Genomic DNA, 22,458 nt, shown 5'->3' with positions numbered 1-22,458 from the left:
GCAATTAATCTACTGAGTTTAAACTGACTTAATAATGTGCTCACAAAAATTATGTGGTGTTCAATAGATTTTTTCTAAAACAATTTTTTTCTAAAACATGTGCATTTTACTAGTGACTTAAAAAGATCATGGGGAAGGTAAATAATTTTGATTGTTAGAAATGTGCTCAAATTTTTTCTTATTAATTTTTAATAACTATAATTATATGCACCCCGAAATTAATGATAATTGAAACCTTAGGGAATGATTTGGCTTCAACATAATGCTAAACATTTTTTGAGCGGGACTAAGGTCTGTTTGGATAAGGGGTGTTAAAGTTTAACACCCCTTTTAACACATTTTTAAGAAATTTGCTGCCAAACACTTGTATTAAAAGAGTAGTGTTAAAGTTTAACACCTCTTTTTTCATAAACACATGGAGGGGGTGTTAAAACTTGCTAAAAGTGTTAAAAGTGGTCCCCCTCCTAACTTATTCCCTGGTTGCCCCCCTCTCTCTCTCCTCCTCTCTCTCCTACCCGCCACCTGTGCATCCTCCACTCCCGCATCTGTTCCCCATCCTCCCCTCCCGCATTGCTTCCTCCCCGCCCGCCGCCATCCATCCCGCCCGCAAGTCATCCCTTCCCGCCATCCCCTCACCCCGTTCTTTCCCTCCCGTCGCCTTCCCCTCCCCCCCTTTCTTCCCCCCACCGCCATCCCCATCCCGCCACCAGGAACTTCCCTCCCACCCTTCTTCGTTTCCTCCCACCGTGCCCCAGATCCACGGCATCCACGCCGCCAGGAGTGCGCCGTGTTGCCCTGAACCCTTCCCCGGGGCTCATGGACGGGCACGACGATGATGGATTGCAAGACCTTTTCTTCCACGTGGATCCACCTTTCCCCGCCGGCGGCTTCAACTTCTTCTCGCAGGCGGAATCTTCTGGAGCTCCTCGTGAGGGTTTGCAAGCCCTGGATCTCAACTCCCAGGCCGAAGATTTCCCCGACCTCAACTCCTACTCCGAGATGCTTCGTGGAGAAGGAGCACCCTGAGGCTGCGCCAGTCGTACCCTCGGCTTACGCGTGCCTCGCAATGGAGGAAGAGGAGGCGGCGGCAGCAGGGGAGGTGGTGGCGGCAGAGGCGGCGGCGGCAGCAAAGGCGTCGGCGGTAGCCGGGGAGGCGCCAGCAAAGTGTCTGTGACGAGGTCTCTCTTCGTTGGTTCGTTGCCCGACGGTGCCGACAACAGCGGAGGACGTCCCTGCGGCCGCGGAAGACGTTCTGATGGTCGTGGAGGAATAGCCAGTGCTGATGATACAGCGCCCTTTGGTGGAGAGGATTGGGTTGATGTTGACAACCAAGATGGTGGTGCACAGAATGTCGAACTTATTTTCCCCACTTCCAAGGTTAATTCTTATACTCATCCTCTTCTTTTTGGTTGATCTATTCATAGTTTTGGATGGTTAAATTTGATGGTTACAATGATGAAATGGCTATAATGTGTGTCTGCTTAGTCCTTGATGGTTAGAAAGATTAAATAGTTAGAATGTGTGGATGCTTCAAGGCAATGTCATGGTTCATCTGTTTTTGTTGTGGTTAGTTAGAAACATGAATTTCTGTTCAATTTGTGATGGTTTGTACAACAAATCGTAGATTATTTGTATGGTTGTGTTGTAATGATATTGACAACCTTTGTGCACTCTTTGTGTTGTATCGTGTTTATAGGACAATACAAATAATTTAAATGTTTTTTCTCCTTCAGTTCTCTGATTTGGCCGAATGAGAAAAAAAAAACCAAACGTAAGAGCAGCAGCAACAACCGTTTCAGGACTTGGCGCCAAAACTCAACGCCAGGACTTGGCGACTTGGCGCCATAGGAAAGAGGAAGCACACAGGGGTATTAGGCAGCCATTAAAAGCATTAATTGAGGGGTAATGGTGCTATTTTCCAGCAAAGGTGTTAACTTTAACACTCTCTATCCTAAGATACTCTTTTCAAAGGCGATAGTGACTTGGCTCTGGCCTGTTGTACACGTGGACGACGAAGCCCAATAATCGATTTCACATTTGAGCTTCTAACTCATAGTATATCATCATGGTCTCATGGAATCCAAATTCAGAAGCTAATACGAAATCAGAGACGCTATTCGTTGGACGTCATCCAGTAGACAACGGAGTCGCAGTACAGTTGGTCGGTGAATACCATGCAATGCAGGTCGTCCAAACAGACGTTTGCCAGTTCTTCTCCTCCTAGACTCCGCCGGGCAAAGGGAAATGAACCAAGAGCCCCGCCGTCCGTCACTATATACAGCTGGTCCCGGGCTCCGATCGACCAAAAGAGTCGTCGGCGGGGACAGGCATGGCGCACGCGGCGGCGGCGTCGCACGGCGCCACCACCGTGACGAGGCCCCGTGCTGGCGGCGACGACGAGGAGGAGGCGCGGCGCCTTTGGGCGGAGCTGGAGCGACTGCCCACGCCCCAGCGCGCCCGCAGCGCGGTCGTGACGCTAGAGGAGGAGGAGGGGGGGGATGGAGGGGCCGACGTCGGCGCCGCCCGCAGGAAGGCGGTGGTCGACGTCGGCCGGCTCGGCGCGGAGCAGCGGCGGGCGATGGTGGGCCGCCTCGTGAGCTCCGTCGACCGCGACAACGAGCGGTTCCTGCGCGAGCTCAGGGAGCGCATCGACCGGTACGTACGCACGTGCTCATTGATGGCCTCATCGTGCTCGAGCTCCAGCCTACATTGCGATCAGTTTGATTAGAAATGAGGCGAGATTGGGCGACTTCTATAGTAAACCAAATTAGTTTGGGGGTAAATTAAGGTTATGTTCTAGCAATCCAGGCAGTATGTTTTTCTTTCATGAACACGCGGCATGGCATGGGGCTGAGAGGGACGTCTAGAGTGGGATCGCTTTAGCCGTATTTGGGTGAAGTTTGTCGGACAGTCTCGGATCCACCGTCAGCAATTGGAATTGTCGGAATCTAGGATGATGTAGGAGTATCTGCGTACCTAAGTATTTTATATTAGGGATTGATCCTTGACCGTTATTAGACCCATGCATGATCAAGCCGGATATTCCTACAACTAGTTAACTACAATTTCATCCAAGTACGAGAGTGATGGTTATTGCTCATGTAGCCATGTCACATTTTTCTGTTCAAGACATCAGCGATGACGTGAGCCGCTGGATGACGCAATTAAGCGATCGACGGCGTGACCCGGCCCGGGGAAGGCTCACGGTTCATCTTCTTTCTCTAGTCTTCTTCTTTTATTTATTTTCACATTTAGGCATACTAAATCTTTTTCATTCCAAATATCCCCGTATTTTGTTTGCCACTGTAATCTAAACTTGAAAGTGAAAGTGGGAAAATTCCTGTACTATCGCTTGCTGGACTGGTCGAGCCAGAACCGTTCAGCCCTTCCATTCTCTCCATCGACTCGGCTTCCAGCGTGGCTGCCCGACGCCCTCCGCCACCGCCGCCATCTTCCCCTAGCGCTCCCTCCGCGCGGAGGCCGCCGCAGTTCGCTGCGGCGTCTACCGCCGCGCCGCCCCTAGGAGTTCCGAACCAATAAAACTCTGCCATTGCCGGGACTGGAGGTATCTGCCGCGCCCGCACGGCCCGCAGCCGTGCACCCAAGCGCTCATGTGCCGTCCCCACTCCCACACGATCGACGGCTCGACGTCATGCTCGCCGTCTCCATTGACCATTGTCTGGAAATTTCATGTCAGTTTGTGGAGATGGACTGGAGCAATGGGAGGGGTTGGAGGCGAGTCGACGCGCTCGTCCTTTACCCGTAACCGTAAGATTTTGTATTTTCTTTGGCTTCTCAACGCGCGCATATTATTTGCCGGTTTTTCAGTTCAATACAGCGAGGAAAGTCGTGATCTTTTTGCTAGGTTGCCATTAACCTAGGACTGAATGTATCAAACCGGTTCATTTCTTCTCATTGCTTATGTTGATTGCAGCGTTGGGATCGTTCTGCCGACAATTGAGGTGCGTTTCGAGAATCTTAAGGCATATGCTGAAGTTCACGTTGGGACCAGGGGCCTGCCAACCATTCTGAACTCAGTGACTAACATTTTTGAGGTATAATAACATCTATCTGCCCCTGTACAGTACATGCAACACTGACTCTGAACTTCATATTTCTTTAAAATTCATATGGTTTGGGATTTTCTTTGTTTCTTGATCAGGGAGCTGCAAATGCTCTGCGCATATTGCCAAGCAGGAAGCAGACGATGCCAATTATCAATGGCATCAGTGGTATCATCAAGCCTAAGAGGTATAGCTTCTCCAGTGGGCTTGTGCTTCACGAGTTCATGTAGTTACCTTGCTCTGGTTCTTCTGCAGAATGACTCTGCTGCTCGGCCCACCAGGGTCAGGAAAGACCACATTGCTGCTTGCATTGGCTGGGAGGCTTGGCAAAGATCTTAAGGTATTAAATTGTGCATTCATTTCTTATAGCTAAATGCTTTTCTTGGAAAAGAAATTTGCAGGAGGCTGAATGCATCTATATGAAGAACAGAGCTTTTAGCTCTGGTATTTCTATAGAAAGTGCTTTGCACCGCTTATATTCATGTGTCCATGGTCCCAACTCCCAAGTAGGCAAGTACCAGTTTTTGGTACTGAATATATCTAATTAAATAAATTTTATTTGGCTTCCATTTGAAACTACTACTCGAAAATGTTCTGCTTTCCTTTATTCGTTAACTTTGGGCATTGTTTAGGACTTTAGGTTAGGCATTGAAGCTACAATCACACGCCAAATTCCTCTCCTATTTCACAGGTTTCAGGAAATGTCACTTATAATGGGCATGGAATGAATGATTTTGTACCCCAGAGGACAGCTGCCTATGTAAGCCAGCATGATCTTCACATAGGGGAGATGACCGTGCGGGAAACGCTTGCCTTCTCTGCAAGGTGCCAAGGAGTTGGATATTTCTATGGTATGGTGCACCATTTAAGTAATCACAATAACAAACACTGTTGGTACTTAGAAATCTCTTGATTGGTACTGTCTTTCCTTTCATTACTCAGATTTATTGTGTGACTTGTTAAGGCGAGAGAAAGAGGCAAACATTAAGCCTGATGCCGACCTTGACGCTTTCATGAAGGTATGACATACGAAAACCATACACAAATAAATATTTTTTTTATGCTTCCTTGTGATTTACATGATCACTAATCATATGGTTCACACTAGATGCTTTATGCTCATTTCAGGCAGCTGCACTGGGAGGGCAAGAAGCCAATGTGGTGGCAGAGTACATGCTTAAGGTATGTAAAAACTGGAGATTACTTGTAGACTGCAATATTGCATGGCCTGATGCTGACTTGTTAGGTTTACCAATCATTGCTGTAGATATTAGGACTAGAGGTATGCGCAGACACAATGGTAGGGGATGAGATGTTCAGGGGCATATCTGGAGGACAACGGAAACGTGTTACTGCAGGTACAGACATAACAACCAACAGTTATGTCCTGGATTTGGAACACTGAGTTTACCATTTTTCCTGTAGGAATTAAACTATAACTGATTGTCTGGTTGTATTTAACTTTGGTACGTCCTGTAGGTGAGATATTGGTTGGCTCAGCGAGAGCGCTGTTCATGGATGAGATCTCCAATGGGCTTGATAGCTCCACGACATTCCAGATTATCAACTCCCTCCGACAGGCTATCCACATCCTTGGCGGCACGGCAGTAATTTCCTTGCTGCAGCCTGCACCCGAGACATACAACTTGTTTGATGACATTATACTCCTCTCGGATGGCCAGATCGTGTACCATGGGCCCCGTGAGGATGTTCTTGATTTCTTTGAGTCCATGGGGTTCAGATGCCCTGACAGGAAGGGTGTTGCTGACTTCTTGCAAGAAGTATGAGCGCCTGCACCATGTTAATGGTACTTACATTTATGTGCAATTTTTAGTAAAATGTGTTAACTCTCTGGTTAGGTAACGTCAAAAAAAGATCAGAAGCAGTACTGGGCTCACCATGACCAGCCCTACCGCTACATATCAGTGAAGGAATTTGCAGAGTCATTTCACACATTCCATGTTGGCCAGGTCATGGCAAATGAGATTGCCGTGCCATTCGACAAGAGCATGAGCCACCCGTCAGCTTTGGCAGTCTCAAAGTACGGTGTAAGCACAAAAGAGCTTCTGAAAGCCAATATCGACAGGGAGATTCTGCTGATGAAGAGGAACTCATTTTTCTACATGTTCAGAGTTGTACAGGTAATTGTCCCCTGAACTTCAGAAGTCTCAGTTCAAAATACTATTTATGCACCTACAATAGCTTTGGTCGGTGGAGCGGTTTGTCCCTCTTCTTACCCAGCAGTCTATTGTGTACTGTTGTATGCTGCTAAAAGACAATAGTCAAAGTTCTTTTTTTGAATTAGCTAGTGGTAAAATGCCCACAAGGAAGGTGATTTCCTAACATATAAGTAGCATAAACATATTTCCTTTGTCAAATATGTCGCATGCTTCACCAACTAGCAAGTTAGGATGATCCTATTAGGTGGCGTTTAATTGGAAAAGTCCCAGTATCTATTGCCTTCGGAATGTAGGGGTTTAAAGAAAATACAATTCCTATAGAAATATGCAAAATTACCGCATCCCTAATGGAGCCTTATGGTTTCAAATGCCATGAATATTAATGAAGCTTAGTTATACAGAAGATGGCCAATGAGTGGTTGATTAACACGAGCAGTTATATGTTGCATTCATTACTTAACAAAATATGCAATTGTGTCTACCTGTTCTTTTGGCACCACAGCTGATAATGTTGTCAGTCATTGAGATGACACTTTTCTTCCGTACGGAAATGCACCGTGATTCCGTGGCGAATGGAGGCATCTACATGGGCGCACTCTTCTTCACAACGCTCATGATCATATTCAATGGCTTCTCTGAGCTTACCCTAACTATTTTTAAGCTACCTATTTTCTTCAAGCAAAGGGATCTCCTCTTCTATCCTGCTTGGACTTACACTGTACCATCATGGATTCTCAAGATCCCAATCACATTCCTTGAGGTTGGTGGGTTTGTTTTCATAACCTACTATGCCATTGGGTTTGATCCAGATGTAATCAGGTGGGTTTCACTAATTATGTCCTATTTTTTTCTATAATGTATCTAATAGCTTTGCATGCTTGCTCTTTTTTATGACCGCCTGACAAAGTTTCATTATCCTTAGGCTTTTCAAGCAATATCTGCTTTTCTTAGCAGCTAATCAGATGGCAGCTTCGCTCTTCCGGTTCATTGCTGGAGCAGCAAGAAACATGATAGTTGCATATGTCTTTGGATCATTTGCAATTTTAGTTGTTATGCTTTTGGGTGGATTTGTTGTTTCTAGAGGTACTAATCAGTCATCCTGTTCCATGATGCTGAACTCATACTGCAGCCCTCCACGCTGCTAAGTTGCCCCTTCCTTTCATGACTTCCAGATAACATAAACAAATGGTGGATTTGGGGATACTGGACCTCTCCGATGATGTATGCGCAAAATGCTGTGTCGGTGAACGAGTTCTTGGGACAAAGCTGGCAGAAGGTCTTGCCAGGAACGACCGAGCCCCTTGGTGTGCTTGTCCTGAAATCTCGTGGAATATTTCCGGAAGCCAAGTGGTACTGGATTGGCTTTGGTGCTTTACTTGGATTCACAGTTCTCTTCAACTCTCTATTCACGCTCTGCCTTGCATACCTCGAGTGTGAGTGCACTCCTTCTGGACTTATTTACTAAGTAGTGTCTTTCTGGCAGCATCATCGAGTGATCAAAACTCGGTACATCAGTTACACTGTACGAACCGAAACAAAAAACTGCAATACTTTACTGAATGCGTTCAAGCTTCAGTCCACCAAATAGCCAGACGGCTTTGCTAAGAGACATGCCCTCTTTGGTTTTACAGCATATGGTCACTCCTATCCATCAGTATCAGAAGAGACGCTGAAGGAGAAGCATGCAAATTTGACTGGTGTGGCTGTAGAAGTTCCCTTACATAAAGGGAAGGGACTAGGAAGTAATTGCCAGTCATCTGAAAGTGCTTGTCAGGCAACAGGCAGCTACAATGAAACAAAATTGGCAAGTGTTGATGCCAATTCTATGCCTGCACCAAGAGGGATGGTTCTCCCCTTTGTTCCACTCTCACTAACTTTCGACAGTATCAGATATTCTGTCGATGTCCCACAGGTAAGTTTTATATAAGAGTGAGCAAATAATTATAATTTTTTAACTATCGTTATTCTCATTTTTTTCCTGAACTATAAGCAAATAATGTCGATGCAAAACTTTAGGAAATGAAAACGCAAGTTCTAGAAGATAAATTGGAGATCCTAAAGGGTGTTAGTGGGTCATTCAGACCAGGAGTACTGACTGCCCTGATGGGCATCAGTGGTGCTGGTAAGACAACTCTGATGGATGTTCTGGCAGGAAGAAAGACCAGTGGATACATCAAGGGAAGTATCAGCATTTCTGGATATCCAAAGAAACAAGAAACATTTGCTCGTGTATCAGGGTACTGTGAACAAGATGATATTCACTCTCCACAGGTTACGGTGCACGAATCACTGCTGTTTTCAGCGTGGCTCCGACTGTCAGGGGACGTGAATTCAAAAACAAGAGAGGTCAGTTGAATTTGATAACCACTCACTTTTAGTTGATTGTTTTCCGAAATTTCGTGATTTGTGGATGCAGATGTTTATTGAGGAGGTGATGGAGCTTGTGGAGCTCACGCCAGTGCGAGATGCTCTGGTTGGGTTACCTGGAGTAAATGGCCTGTCAACCGAGCAGAGGAAGAGGTTGACAATTGCTGTGGAGCTTGTTGCAAACCCTTCGATCATTTTCATGGACGAGCCAACATCGGGACTCGATGCTCGCGCTGCAGCAATTGTGATGAGGACAGTGAGGAACACTGTCGATACTGGTCGAACAGTCGTCTGCACAATCCATCAGCCAAGCATTGACATATTTGAAGCTTTTGATGAGGTGCATGGGATGTTGCCTTAAATCATTAGGAAAATTATTTTGAGCAGACCTCATTTCCCCTATAATATTTTTTTTATCACTTTCCCCTACAATAGTTAATGCTAAATTCAACTGAGTTTAGCTCAGTTTTGTGGGATAGTCTGAGCTTATTGTTATTATAAAGATGCATAGTTCCTGTGAGGTCTTATACATAAAATTTTATTTTTGAACAAACTTTAGTCCCTAGCAATACCATTTAACCAAGCAAGCCATAAGAATTTACAAGAGGAAATGGGGAGGAATGTGAGGGTACTAGAACAGCGTTACTCGCTTGAACAGATGAAACTATGGCAATTAGCAATGGAATTAGTGATTTTTTATTTAATCCTGAATGATGCTGAGAATCCTGAAATTCATGATTCTATTCTTGCAGCTTTTACTGTTGAAGCAAGGTGGAGAGGAGATCTATTTTGGTCCACTGGGGCATCATTCCTCAGAAATGATAAACTATTTTGAGGTAAATGGATGGCCTCAACTTCAAATGTTTCTACACTTCAATTTCGAGATCTCGTGTTCTTCCATTTTGTTCAGGATATTGAAGGAGTTGCCAAAATCAAGGATGGCTATAATCCAGCGACCTGGATGCTGGAAGTGACAACAGTCTCACAAGAATTTGCGCTAGGTGTTGATTTCAGTGACATATACAAGAATTCCGAACTCTACCAGTCAGTAACCTACTTTCAACCTTACGAGTATCTGCATATAAAACTATAAATGCTACTTCTAGAGCTGTAGTTTTTGGTTTTAAATGGTTAACTGTTAGAGTTGTAGTTTTTGGTTTTAGATGGCTAACCGTTTGTATCATTTTTCCAGTTTGGTTGCTACTGTAACTTGGCAACCAAAAGCATTTCTTGTTGTAATAACTAACAGCACCATTAATGTTTATCTTTTACATTTTACAGGAGGAACAAGGCCTCGATATATGAACTGAGTACTCCACCACCAGGTTCAAGCGACCTACACTTCCCCACCACACACTCACGGTCGTTCTTCACGCAATGCCTGGCTTGCCTCTGGAAGCAGAACCTTTCCTACTGGAGGAACCCGCAGTACAATGCTGTCAGGTTTTTCTTCACCGCCATTATAGCTCTACTTTTCGGCACCATATTCTGGGGCCTTGGCGCCAAAAGGTTGAGCCCTCTACACTGTAGTTCATACATAGCAAAGATGGCATGATCCTGGTATCACCTTAAGTGGCCATTATTCTCTTTCGCCTCTTAATCCAGGGAGAAACCACAGGACCTGTTCAACGCCATGGGGTCCATGTACGCTGCTGTTCTAACCATAGGCGTGTTCAGCTCAGCGTCAGTTCAGCCAGTGGTGTCCATTGAGCGAACGGCCTTCTACCGGGAAAGAGCTGCAGGCATGTACTCAGCTTTCCCGTATGCGCTTGGTCAGGTAGTTTCTACAAACTTTTCCGCCTTCGATGCCATGAGAAAACATGTACTGCCTGAAAATGTAGTGTTAACTTTGGAAGCTCTCGTCACACCAGTGAGTGTCTCTGTTTCAGGTTTTGATTGAGCTGCCTTACACGTTAGTTCAGACCTGCATATATGGTGCCATAGTGTATGGCATGATGGGGTTCAAGTGGACAGCTGCTAAATTCTTCTGGTATCTCTTCTTCATATACTTCACGCTGCTGTACTTCATCTTCTGCGGGATGATGTCGATCGGGCTGACACGTAACCACACCGTAGCATCCATTGTATCTGCAGCGTTCCAGGCAACATGGAACCTCTTCTCCGGTTTTCTGATCCCCCGAACGGTAAGTCGTCTTTAGTTCTTATTGCATTTTGAACGAATTGGCTTTTAAAATTTGAACCTTGAGACAACAGCTACCTGATCTGTTCTGTTCCAACACCATCATTCAGAAAATTCCTATCTGGTGGAGTTGGTACTACTGGCTCTGCCCTGTTGCGTGGAGCTTGTACGGGATGGTTGTGTCGCAGTATGGTGATGACGTCGACACTCCGCTCTTCGATGGAGTCAGCAACACCACCGTGGCGGATTTCGTCAGGGACTACTTCGGCTTCAACCACAGCTTCCTCGGGGTGGTTGCCGTGGTGGTTGTGGCATTCGGGGTCCTTTTTGCCGTGTTGTTCGGCCTTGCCATAATGAAGCTGAATTTCCAAAGGAAATAACCAGAGAACTTGACGCCTTTGGAAATGGCAGAGAGAACTTGAGGCCTTTGGAAATGGCAGAGAGAACTTGATTTGTAATTTTGGAGACGCTAGTAAATTTTGTTCTTCAGAACAAGAACAATTAGGCTATTATTCTTTCAATCTCAACATTGTAATTTCTTTGTTGGCCAATTAAGGGTCACGATCCAGCAACCTGTCCTGTGTGCTGGAACTGGAGACTTTCCTACCAGCACTCACGATATGCTGTCCAGATTATCTGTACCATCAATACAGTTCCACAACCATGGCACCCGAAAACCAAAACGTAGTACGCACATCAGCCAGGACGGGACATCAACCAAATGATTCGGGCGTCGTCTTCCTTCTGTGACGACGCCTAATCGCACAAACACAGACGTAGAAGAAGAGAGCAGCAGCAGCACCAACAAAACGGTAAATATATTTATTATAAACTATTATAGTATTACATTATTCAGTGAAAACAATGACATCAATGTTACAAGCCTATGGTGCATTACTTTGTTACAGATGCCTTGTGCTTTATTGACTGCGCAATATCTTCTGCCATTCTAGTGTCATCCTATCTTCTGCAATGCCCCGAAGGACCTAGTTACAACAACTGTATGCAAGAATCAACCTTCTTTACTGTACATGTGAACCTACATGGTCTTAATAAGGCCTTCAAAGACCTTGCCAACAATCAACTCAATGTTTCTCAAAAAATGCAACAACCGGGCTTTTGGTTGTGGCTCACAGGAAGTAATAGTTGCCCTGATCGAAATGCTTTCAATGGTCCCCGACAGCACATGGCGGAAACAACTTGTTAACATGTAATCTGCTAGGGCCATGTGGCTCCTCTCTTCAGGAGCAAGGTTGATCCCTATAGTAAGCAACATGGCCATTTCTGATTAGAAGGTCAAGTTTTGTCAGTGGCAGAGTAACACGGAGCATTTAATATATCACACCTTGGAAGGGCTGGTGCTCCAAACGGTGGTGATCATGTGGTCGGTCTGGTCATTGTTGAAAGACCCCGGCCTCCCATGGGAGCCATGCCATGAAGATCCATATCAGCCTCATCATCTGCATTTCAAACAAAAAAGGGATAAAACCACGACAGATGACATAATCTTGGATGTGTTTAGCCAATATATGCTGTTACCCCTCATGCGAACAAGTTACATGACACAAAATGGCTGTTTTATTTACGACGGAGTACTATTCTTGCTCAAGTTTGAAAACAATTCGGGCTGATTAGTGTAAACAGTAAGGTTAGGAACTATTTTTGGTAATTGAATAACTTCCGGTTCATTTTTACTTATTGCTTTCAGACATGAACACACACCTTTGATCATTACTCTTTTTTCTATATACCTACTGAAAAAAGATGGACTAAATCAATATAGAAGTATTTCTCATAATGAACACACTAATACCATTCTCATGATAAATCTATGTAATTTGATATATAATAGTGACCACATGATTAAAGTTTAACTTAGCATTAGTAGCTTATTACCATTTGTATCTTCACCAGATTCAGCGCCAGCAATTCCAATGCAAGCAAACAAAGAAGAATCGTCAACTTTCAGATGCTCATATGCAAGATACAAATCCTCGATTGTGGCGCTTTCATATAATGTCGTCAATTCCTTGATACATGATACGTCCTGCAGTTTTGGAGCACATGAATGATATTAAGACAACAAACCAGCAAAAGCAACAAAAAAACAGAGATGCAAATTGAGCTTTTGAAGTTAATAAATTAAGGATAAGATGCAGAAGAGCTCCATCAACTAATAATAAATGGATAGGTCCTATAAGCAATATAAGTTAATAGATGAAGGAAAAGATGCAGAACTCCATTCAACACTAACATGATTAGATATTAGCACTACTTTCTTTTGCCCACAACACGCCCAGCTACTGTTCTAGATTCTTCATAACCAAAAAAGGTCCATAGCAAGCATTTAGTTCAAGTTCAGACATCTAGACATGATACTTTTCAGATTTAATCATTGTTCTTCCCCACTCATAGCCATCTTCTGGGTGGAGTTCAGTTAGAACTTAGAAACCAGAAGAGCAATTTTAATAAACCAACTGAATTCAATAGAACTTCTTTCTTAATATACCATGTGCGCGAAGCTGACAGGTTTCCTAAGTTCCAACAAATAAGTTACAAATACTAAATGCCATCCACATTTATTGTTTCTGTTTCTTCATATACCATCAAATTCAATAGAACTTCTTTCTCAATATACCATGCTGGGAAGATTACAGCTGCAGCCAGGTGACATGGCCTACAATATCGTTTCTGTTTTCCTTCTGTTGCAGAGAGAACTGCTGCCAAATTTTGTTCAGGCCAGTAGAGTAATTTTAGTTTCATTTTTGGTAAGAGTTGCTATTACTTTCCCAGTTTAAAAACCCTGTATTGCATGTGGCTGTAAACTCCTTTTCATCTCAATACTAATAAATAGCTCTCCTGCATATTCTTGAAAAAACTGTGACTAGATATTATATTTTGTCATAGCATGCCCAAGGGATGGTATCAGGTCAGCAGGCTTGCCAAAGTTACATTCAGAAACTATTCAAAGTTGCCAACAATCTAGCAAGATTAGCTAGAACATGAGTTTCTAGCAAGGAAAACAGTGCCAATGCAAGAAAAGCTCAAGAAGATAATCACTTCATTTTGGTTCCTTAGTTCTTGAGGATATGTGATGACAAACAATAAATGAATTTTTACCTTTCTTGGCACAGATGAAGACTGTAGATGGGCTAGCAAACCAAGCCAGTAGGCATTTGTCTTTGTCTCAGCCTCGTGTTTCATCAATAGCGTCCTCTTTGCCTGAAATTATGCATTTCAGATGATAAAAGAGCATTTTAAGTTCAATATACCTCAAACTTTCAAAATGTGTATTCAAACAAAAAGTATTTTAAAGTGTATACCTCAAACTTTCAAAATGTGTATTCAAAGTATTTAAAATTACATGTATAATTAATATGCCAAAACTTAATCTTTTTATACTGATTCACGCCATAGATCTACAAGAACCATATTCCTACACATACTGGCTCTGCGATATTGACTACAGAATGAAAAAGAATTGCAAAGTTCAACTAACCCGGTCGAGCTCCCTTTCCACAATTCGGCTACTATGTAATCCTCTCAGGACACCTTTGCATGCATCAACAGCTTTATGGACCTGGCATCAAAGATGATAAGATGTATTATAAAATGTAGCACACAAAATACTTGAATTCAAGAGGACTAAGTAAAATACCTTGCTTGGAGTTGAAGTGACCGCGATCACATACCAACCAAGATCCAATTTGTCAAAAAGGTTTAATTCAAAAGAAACATCATATGTTAATCCCATGGAATCTCGAACTGTTGTAAATAGCCTGGCAACAAAACAGTGCAGCACATTATGTTAGGCCTGCCAGCTAAATACCCAACAAAACTTTCCCTCAAAAAAAGAAGAAAACTATCCATCGCACAAACACTATCAATAATGTGATCTAGTCAGGACTGGTGAGGCTAGCATATAACCGGTATGTACAAACACATTCAAATTTATAGGGACAAATTCAGGTTTAGTACATGCCAAACCACAGCATGATGAACTAGTATTAGCGCAGCTACCCGCAGTTCATAGATGGTATGCAAACTATTGACATTGTCATGTTTGAAAAAGCTGTAATAATCTTACAGGAGAATCATATAGAAAAGTTTTTACCTAGAATTGATAATTTCAGCAAGCAGACTCAAAGTGATGCCGAAGAAAAGAGGATGGCTACGAACATCAATGTGTTTCTTCCCTGTTAGATCCAAGTTTACTGGTTCGGATATTTCTGCTGCAATAGCATGACAAATATCAGCCAAGATACTAACAACACATCTATGCAATCACTAGCATATACCAGGCCTAACTTGCAAGGTATTTGGATCAACTAGGAGATGAAGTGCAAATCTAGCCACATATCAAATTGATATTACCATCAGCACCAGATCTCCGAATGACATTAAACAGGTCATTTCCTTCAGTAGCGAATCCCCAACGATTAGGTGCAGGGCCTGCAATATACGCACAGGCTCTCTCATCTGTGTCCTTTATATAAACCTGGAGAAGCAGCAGCACAATCAACAAACATGTCTTGAAAGCACATGCATTAGAAACGGTAAAAGATTTGAGAGCTATGGTTCAAAATACATAATTATAAGGCAATGAAATATTTAAGCACGTGTTTTTCATTCCTCGTCAATGTTTCAACTAATCAGTATTGTAACGACAATGTAACAATATATTAATGCTTCAACTAACATCAGTATTGAAATGACCATGTAATCATCTCTCATGTTGTTGTGCCAAAAGAAAACAGTGAAACTAGAAAAAAAAGTTCAGCTAAAATAATAGAAACAATTATGATAACATATGACGCAGGAGACTTCATACTTGCTGGAAATGCAGATCTGATGGAAATGGTCGGAAGGAAATCTTTTCAATACGCTCCTCTGTGTTTGGAGAACTTGCAGCCCTCACAGTTCCAAGATAATCAAGTACACAAGATTCTACTTCTTCTTCAGTGAAATCACCAACAATGCTGACCTGGAGAAAATATTTCAATAAAAATCGATACAAAATTAAATAAATGTAGAAAATCATTAATTAAACATATATGTTGGAGCAAGCAAAAGTGACATGAGAACACTTTAAGAGAAAAGAGAAGAAATACAAGAAGGAAAAAGTAATTCACGAACCTCCATGTTGCTACCCACAAACTGGTTCATCACAGCATCTTTAACTGACTGAAGAGTCAACTTCTGCAATGAATGTGGTGATGGCTCTACAAACCTTTCGTCATGGTTTAGCATGGCCAACATAAGCTTATGAGCTGTAGAACGTTCCAAACTTTTGGGGATAGAGCGATAGTAGGACAGATATAACTGAGTGGCTCTATCAAATGCATCTTCTAGCCACACATTATGCTGTAATACAAAGGGGGGAATGTTACAAGTATCAGACCTCCTTTGCTTGGAAAGAACTAGTTCTCAGTGAGGCAGGTGACTGTGTTATGTTGTAAAAAAATATCCATACCTCAAGGACCATGTGGAGGAGTTGGAAAGCAGCACGCATGCCATTGTCTCTTAAAGCGAATCTAAATTCCATAAATATGAATTCCTCATTGGATTCCAGGGAGCAGTTGATAAGATTATTCACACAGAAAAGTTCAACCTGAAATTAATATCCATGAACTTCTATGAACACAGCCAAACAAGTAGTACCGAACAGATATTAGCATTCAGAAGATGAAAGGCAACCCAAAATGTCACTTTTTGTGACTTAAGAGGGTAGTTTTTGTATTATTATGGAGATAAAAGGATGAACTACAATATCATCGTAGAAATGAGACCCCATAGGTAGAATATACCTGTTCCCTTGAAAAGTTACCAACACAGCCACCTTCACTCAGGGTACGAACACCAACAATGACAGATCCCTTTGACTCAGAATCTTCCGTTGCTCTCCCTCCGCCTACTATCAGCCGCATAACACCAACCCTTGCTTCATTTTGCGTGATCTGTGATATCATAAACCAACTTTCAGTAAGGCTGTAAAGGACATGGAAAAAGCTGAAATACATGCAAATAGGCACATAATGTGAAGATTCTTCTATCCACTGAAGAATAGCAAGAGGCAAACAGTTGAGCAAATTACCTTGTAGTTGATGGAAATTCCATTAGAAAGACGGCGCTGTGCTATACCAGTTTCAGTGTCAAACACTTTCACCACATCCTCTTCTTCGGTTAAAGGAACGAATGACGGTTTGTGTTGCAATTTCAGTTTATTGAGCTCTGATTGAGTAATCAATTCCTTTGGCACTTCAAGCTGCAACAGGAATAAACGTAGTCAATTAAACAGCCCAGAGCCCCAGAACACCATGTGCTGCTTGGATGCTTCCAGTTTTCAGAGGTTCAGAGAGACTTTAAACTCTGTTGAACTGAGTTAACCCAATAAATTGCTTCAACAGGAACCAAGAGATACAGAAACAGATCATCATACCTCAGGCTCTGGGTAAATAGGTTCGCCAAGGCCTGCCTTGATAGCCTCAGTGATTCCGTCTGGATATATCTCAAAATCAGTTTCACCTACGCCATCAATATGCACCTTTTTGGGGACACAGGCCACAATAGCAGCAGGAAGGGGAGCATTGGGTTTTCCAAAATCCGAAATGAATTCCAATACTTCTGCGCCAACAGTGTTGACCTGCATATGGTAACCACATTAGTATAATAAAAAAAATAGTGGTTCTTTTTCTAAAAAAGAGGGGGACAGGGGCTGAAAGTGGAGTGAGGCCATCAATTCCTACTGCAATTTGTACAAAGAAATGATAGTACCTCTTCAAGGGTGACAGTTTCAGCAACTGCAAGCAAACTTTCATGTCCCTGCAACTGATCCATAACAGTATGGCCAAGTGCATCACTCTCCATGATAAAGTCCAAGTTGTCGACTGAGGGAACACTGTCAATCATCATAGCCAGCTGCTCACTATCTTTGATTAGTGCATCCATGTAACGGGTCATTTCTCCCATTGTAACACCAAATTCTTTCAGCCTCCGCACCTGAAATAGCACAAAGAAATGTTGAGGACAAAGCACTTATGAAGTGGTAACTGGTGAAATATACATCAAGTCACTTGTGCAGAATAAATCTTTGTTCCGTGCAATGCTGAAGTAAAATCAGCTCAACAATTGCACCACAATGACAAAAATCAATGGCAGACATTACCCCATTTTCATACATCAGTTGAAATAGCTCAAGAATACTGAATATCAATTGAGCAAAGTAGAGCTCTAGGACTGGATTTGACCTGGTTCAAACACGCTTTAGCTGCTCTTGGCTCTTAACTCTGGTTTGGGCGGAGTTCAGGAGCTTAACATGCCCTTAAGGAAAGGTATAAGGTGGGTTGAGCCCGGATTGGCTTGCATCATAGCGTAGTATTAGGCTAATTCGCGATTGGATTTGCATCATATTTGGCACTGGATTGAATTAGTTGGCTTCAAGATGGACATAGGCTCATAACTAGGACTGGGCAAACTCAAGCATGGTTCATGCTGGCATGATCTTGGTTAATATCATTATCATCCATTTTTTATTCCTTGTTTCTGTTCACTTTCAAAAGTCGTAGTTTCTAGTCGATTTACTTGTGCAAAAAAACAAAGAAGGAACTTTCCATGCACTAAACCAAACAAAACGGTAAAAGTTACCAAGACTTGCATCGTATGACCTCAGAATAAATGGGGTTCTTCTAGTATTGAAATAGTTCAAAGCTTAAACACTTGAAGATTTGTTGTCATCAAAGACACATGTATACATTTCAAGACATACAATACAATGAACTATAACAAGATTTGGAAAACAAACCTCGTGAACAGCAACTTTGATTGCACTTCTCCAGTTCTCGGGTTCAGCAGTTACTGTAAGAGTAGTGACCGTGCACCCTTCTCTTCCTGAGTCACTGTGGTCCAGCTCAACGGACGTAAAAGGAGGGTTTGAGCTCTGTACAAAGTCCAGACAGGAAATTATTCCAAAACCCTCAGATGCAATAGACAAAACCGAAATTTATGAATATCACAAACCTTGTATCTTGTATTAATTCGAAAATGTAGGGCAGACAAAAATATCCTTTTCATGAGTACACTACGCAGGTCCTTGTAGGTCTGAACTTTGCTAACAGGTATCTGTCCAAATGCAAAACAACATTAGGGATATACAATTATGCAGTGTTAAGAAAGTATCCTATTATAAATGATCATGTTCAGCAAGCACCATTGTTTACATAAGGATGACACAATTAATGAAGGTGCAAAAGCCATCAAACCTTGCAGGAATTGTGACAAAGGCTGATCTGATTTGTTAACCCAAAAAATATAATAACAGGAACTACTAACAAAACATTTGGCATTACACTCAGGCCACAAAAGCATCACTTAGATTACCAGGCATGAAACTTGAGCATACCTTACAGAACATGTTGATAGAGAAACTTTGAATTAACTCATGCTGAAAAATTGCTGGGGGCTTGGCATCCTGAGCAACTCCAGGAAGGGACCACTTATGCTCCACAGGTGGTCTAACTGCTTGTCTTTCCCTCTTTATAGGCTTTATTTTATCTGTGGTAGGTGATTTCTCACCAGTTAGGTTTGCAGCAAATCCACCTGGGAGCTTTGGTGCAAAAAGGCTTGCCATAGCACCAAATGGACTACCACTCGGTACAGGGTTTCCTTCATTTTCTGAAAGAGTATGTTCGAAGACAGCCTGCAATGCAACAATTCAACCCATCAATCTGCTATAGTTCTACAGTGGCCACCAATTTTTTTTTAAAAAAACCTTGGATATAATTTCTGACTACCTCTATTTCTCGCATAGCTCTAGGAATATCATCAATTTCTCCCACCAGATATAAAGTGGCATTAGCAGGATAGTACCAGCGCTCATGAAATCTGCGGATCTTATCTGGATCCCATTTATGTATTTGCTCTTCAAGTCCAATAGGAAATCTGTTGCTCAGTTTGTTTTCTGAGTGCAGATGTTGCAACAACTGAAACAAATGAAACAAAAGAATCATTATTAGCATACCAAGATGGCACCCTCATACGTTAATCGATTTCGCATGAAATTTCAGGAGCAATAAGGATATAGCCTTCTCAAACAAAGTCCCATATTGGTAAAACAAAGGACACTAGGAGTTTGTAAAAAAAGTTCACTTGCCTGACAATCAACACGATACTCGATTGTGTTCATCATCTGGAGCTCAGAAAGAATTGCTCTCCTCTCCTTCTCAACACGAGATGAAGAGAACTTTGGATGAAAAGCTATCTGGAAAAAATAAATTGGCATAATTGTTATATTCTGCATCACAACTGAAAGAATTTGTTATAAAGTTTCCAAACGCCTGAGCAACATTGACCTAAAATTTCAGGTACTGCTTGGACATGCTTCCAATTTCAAATTTGGTAAAAAAAGAAAAGGCCAAAATTGATATTTGACAGATGATAGCTGCAAAAAGGAATGCCATTCAGTAACACATTACCTCATTCAATGCATCCAGCACAGAAGGTAGTAAGTCTTCACCATATTCCTGCGAATATAAGACATGCTAACATGTAAACATTACATGCCACAAGGAAATACATCTAACTAGGATCATTAGTTCTAATAAAAAATTCAAACATCAAAGTCAACAAATATATTTTTCAGTCTATTTTCATGTGATTTTTCGTGCAAGGACAGCTAAAACAAGAAAACAAAATGGGCTTAAACAAATTAACAAGTTTATTTACAATTTAAAAATGGACATTGAGAACTTTGGCAAAGAAAACTGAAACTCAATAAAGATAGAAAAGTAAAAACCTTTGTTTTAGTTGGGGAGTGGATATGGAACACTGTATGGTGGAAGTCCGTATACGCATTAGACCTTGCACCAGTTCCCAATAGTTTTTCACGCTTTTTACTGCCAAGAAATGCAACATGTTCAATCATATGTGCAATTCCCTGCTCGTCCTCCTCCTCGTCAATTGATCCAACATGGACTTCCATGTGAGCTTCAAACCTGCGAAGTAGTTAAAACTGTAATATACATATCCTCCATATATATCATCGTAATGTTAGGTTGCTTCACAGTTAGCACAAAACTTAGCATGAAAGGATAATATTGTTGCTCGCCTAATCACTAATTACACAGGTCTGTTGTTCAACAAGTCAGATAAACACTTCACACTAGTTCAGATGTTCTAAGACTCCACCTATAGTTGTCAGCTTTCAAGTATATTCAAATTTTGAATTCAAAAATAAAGAAAACCCTCTAATGTCTAAAACCACTATAGAAATTAAGAGTAACATCGTCCAAATGATACAATGAAAAAAATCCAGTTGAAAGGAACCAACATTACTAAATGATATCATGTTAGGAAATCAAGTTACAGGACAGCAAACAATGAAAATACTTTTGTGCTAGCGGCAGAAGATATGGAAGTACTTCACCAAAAAAAATTAGAAAAGAGCAGAAAGCTTTCTAACCTGTTTGCAGGAACTTTGTTTGGTAAAATAAGATACCGAAGGCCATTCTTCAATTGGCCCCGAATTAGCTTTGGGTGTTCAGGAAGCGGAGTGTTGAGAACATCTTCAAGCTCTTCCTTACTAATAGCATGATCCAGATCAGGTTTATCAAGGGAAGTTTCAGACCATGTTGGACTTGCAACATGTGGCTCGTCAGGTCCAGCAGCATGTAATATATGACTAGGCCTGACCTGAAAGTTAAAGAAGGATTGATTAAGGCTGTTCACATTCTGCAAATCATAGAAAGGACAAAAAGATGATGCAGGTGTGATTAAGTGCATCAGAACAAACACATAACAACTACCCAGAAGAAATAATTCTTCCAATACAGCACGATTGAGATTAACCATCAGGGTGTTGATGGGACATGGAAAACTATCCTGGTAAAATGTCACTCCTTTATATTGATATTTAGAAGACCTTTCACTAGGTTCAAAATGTGAGGTTAGTTCAACAATTAGCATACCATATATTAAAAAACAACTGTGATTGATCCTTTAATAGATTCTAGAGTTGCGGAAATTAACCCCTCTTTTCTTAACAAAACATGGAAGTAGCACTTAATGTTTTACTGATGAAGAACAAAAAAAAAGAAGGTTAAATTTCCAATCCATGCATTTATTGTTCTGAACTGAGCACATGCCCCTTGCATCCCTCACACACCGCTAAGCAAGCAAGCTAACAAAAGCTACCCAGAGAAGTAAGGTACTATAACTTTTTACGGCACTCATCTCACGCAATCCAAAAGTGGCGAGAGCAGCATCGTGATACCTAATCAGACAATCCATTGGAGCCGTAATAGTGGATGAGAACGAACCTTAGCCCCGCTCAACCTGCTGCGAAACGAAAGCCCCGACGCGTGCGGGAGCGCGCACGGCGCGAACCTCGCGAGCCCCGACCGGCCGCGCCTGCTCTTGGGGAAGCACGAGAGGCACCCGTCCCTCCCCGCGGCGGCACCCCAAGTGGACGCCGCTGAATCCGACGCGGACGCCGACGCCGCGCCGAAGCCTTGCGCTCGCCTCCTCGACCTGCAGGGCACGCGACACACCGACGCGAGTCAGAAGGGGAGGGGGGGGGGGGGGGGGGGGGGGAAACTAAAACCCCCCAAGGGGAGGGAAAGACCCTAGAGAAGGGACTTGGGCGGATTTTTGGAACCCCCATGGGGGAAAACGGTGGTGAGGCGCACACAAAGGTGAGGGGGTTCACCCCAGC

At 42.5% G+C, this 22,458-nt stretch overlaps 2 protein-coding genes across 2 annotated transcripts; one reads left to right on the top strand and one right to left on the bottom strand.

Annotated features, from left to right (window-relative positions):
* The first annotated feature begins 2,329 nt into the window (after positions 1-2,329).
* On the top strand, positions 2,330-11,523 carry LOC101753929 (ABC transporter G family member 36). The gene is made up of 22 exons (XM_012845299.2): positions 2,330-2,655; positions 3,935-4,055; positions 4,163-4,251; positions 4,320-4,404; positions 4,756-4,915; positions 5,007-5,083; positions 5,193-5,246; positions 5,332-5,422; positions 5,544-5,845; positions 5,924-6,205; positions 6,747-7,063; positions 7,167-7,327; positions 7,417-7,677; positions 7,876-8,156; positions 8,261-8,590; positions 8,661-8,951; positions 9,364-9,447; positions 9,522-9,655; positions 9,893-10,120; positions 10,217-10,388; positions 10,501-10,755; positions 10,862-11,523. Exons 1-22 carry the CDS (start codon positions 2,330-2,332, stop codon positions 11,129-11,131), a joined length of 4,371 nt encoding a protein of 1,456 aa, XP_012700753.1. The 3' UTR covers positions 11,132-11,523.
* Positions 11,524-11,549: 26 nt separating this feature from the next.
* LOC101753513 (stromal processing peptidase, chloroplastic) lies at positions 11,550-22,281 on the bottom strand. The gene is made up of 24 exons (XM_022826237.1): positions 22,064-22,281; positions 21,208-21,437; positions 20,542-20,740; positions 20,222-20,269; positions 19,900-20,007; positions 19,541-19,729; positions 19,150-19,446; positions 18,768-18,869; positions 18,553-18,687; positions 17,526-17,750; positions 17,191-17,394; positions 16,846-17,016; positions 16,559-16,708; positions 16,225-16,362; positions 15,888-16,115; positions 15,583-15,735; positions 15,126-15,249; positions 14,866-14,983; positions 14,410-14,530; positions 14,251-14,331; positions 13,872-13,973; positions 12,648-12,798; positions 12,097-12,211; positions 11,550-12,011 (listed from the first exon to the last, which is right to left on the bottom strand). The coding sequence occupies exons 3-23, from the start codon at positions 20,725-20,727 to the stop codon at positions 12,129-12,131; spliced, it is 3,114 nt and encodes a 1,037-aa protein (XP_022681972.1). The 5' UTR covers positions 20,728-20,740; positions 21,208-21,437; positions 22,064-22,281; the 3' UTR covers positions 11,550-12,011; positions 12,097-12,128.
* Positions 22,282-22,458: the final 177 nt, after the last annotated feature.

The sequence above is a fragment of the Setaria italica genome, chromosome IV, assembly GCF_000263155.2.
Source record: "Setaria italica strain Yugu1 chromosome IV, Setaria_italica_v2.0, whole genome shotgun sequence".
NCBI classification, from domain to species: domain Eukaryota; kingdom Viridiplantae; phylum Streptophyta; class Magnoliopsida; order Poales; family Poaceae; genus Setaria; species Setaria italica.
The sequence above is the reverse complement of the archived record's forward strand: the minus strand, read 5'-3'. Positions and strand labels throughout refer to the sequence as shown.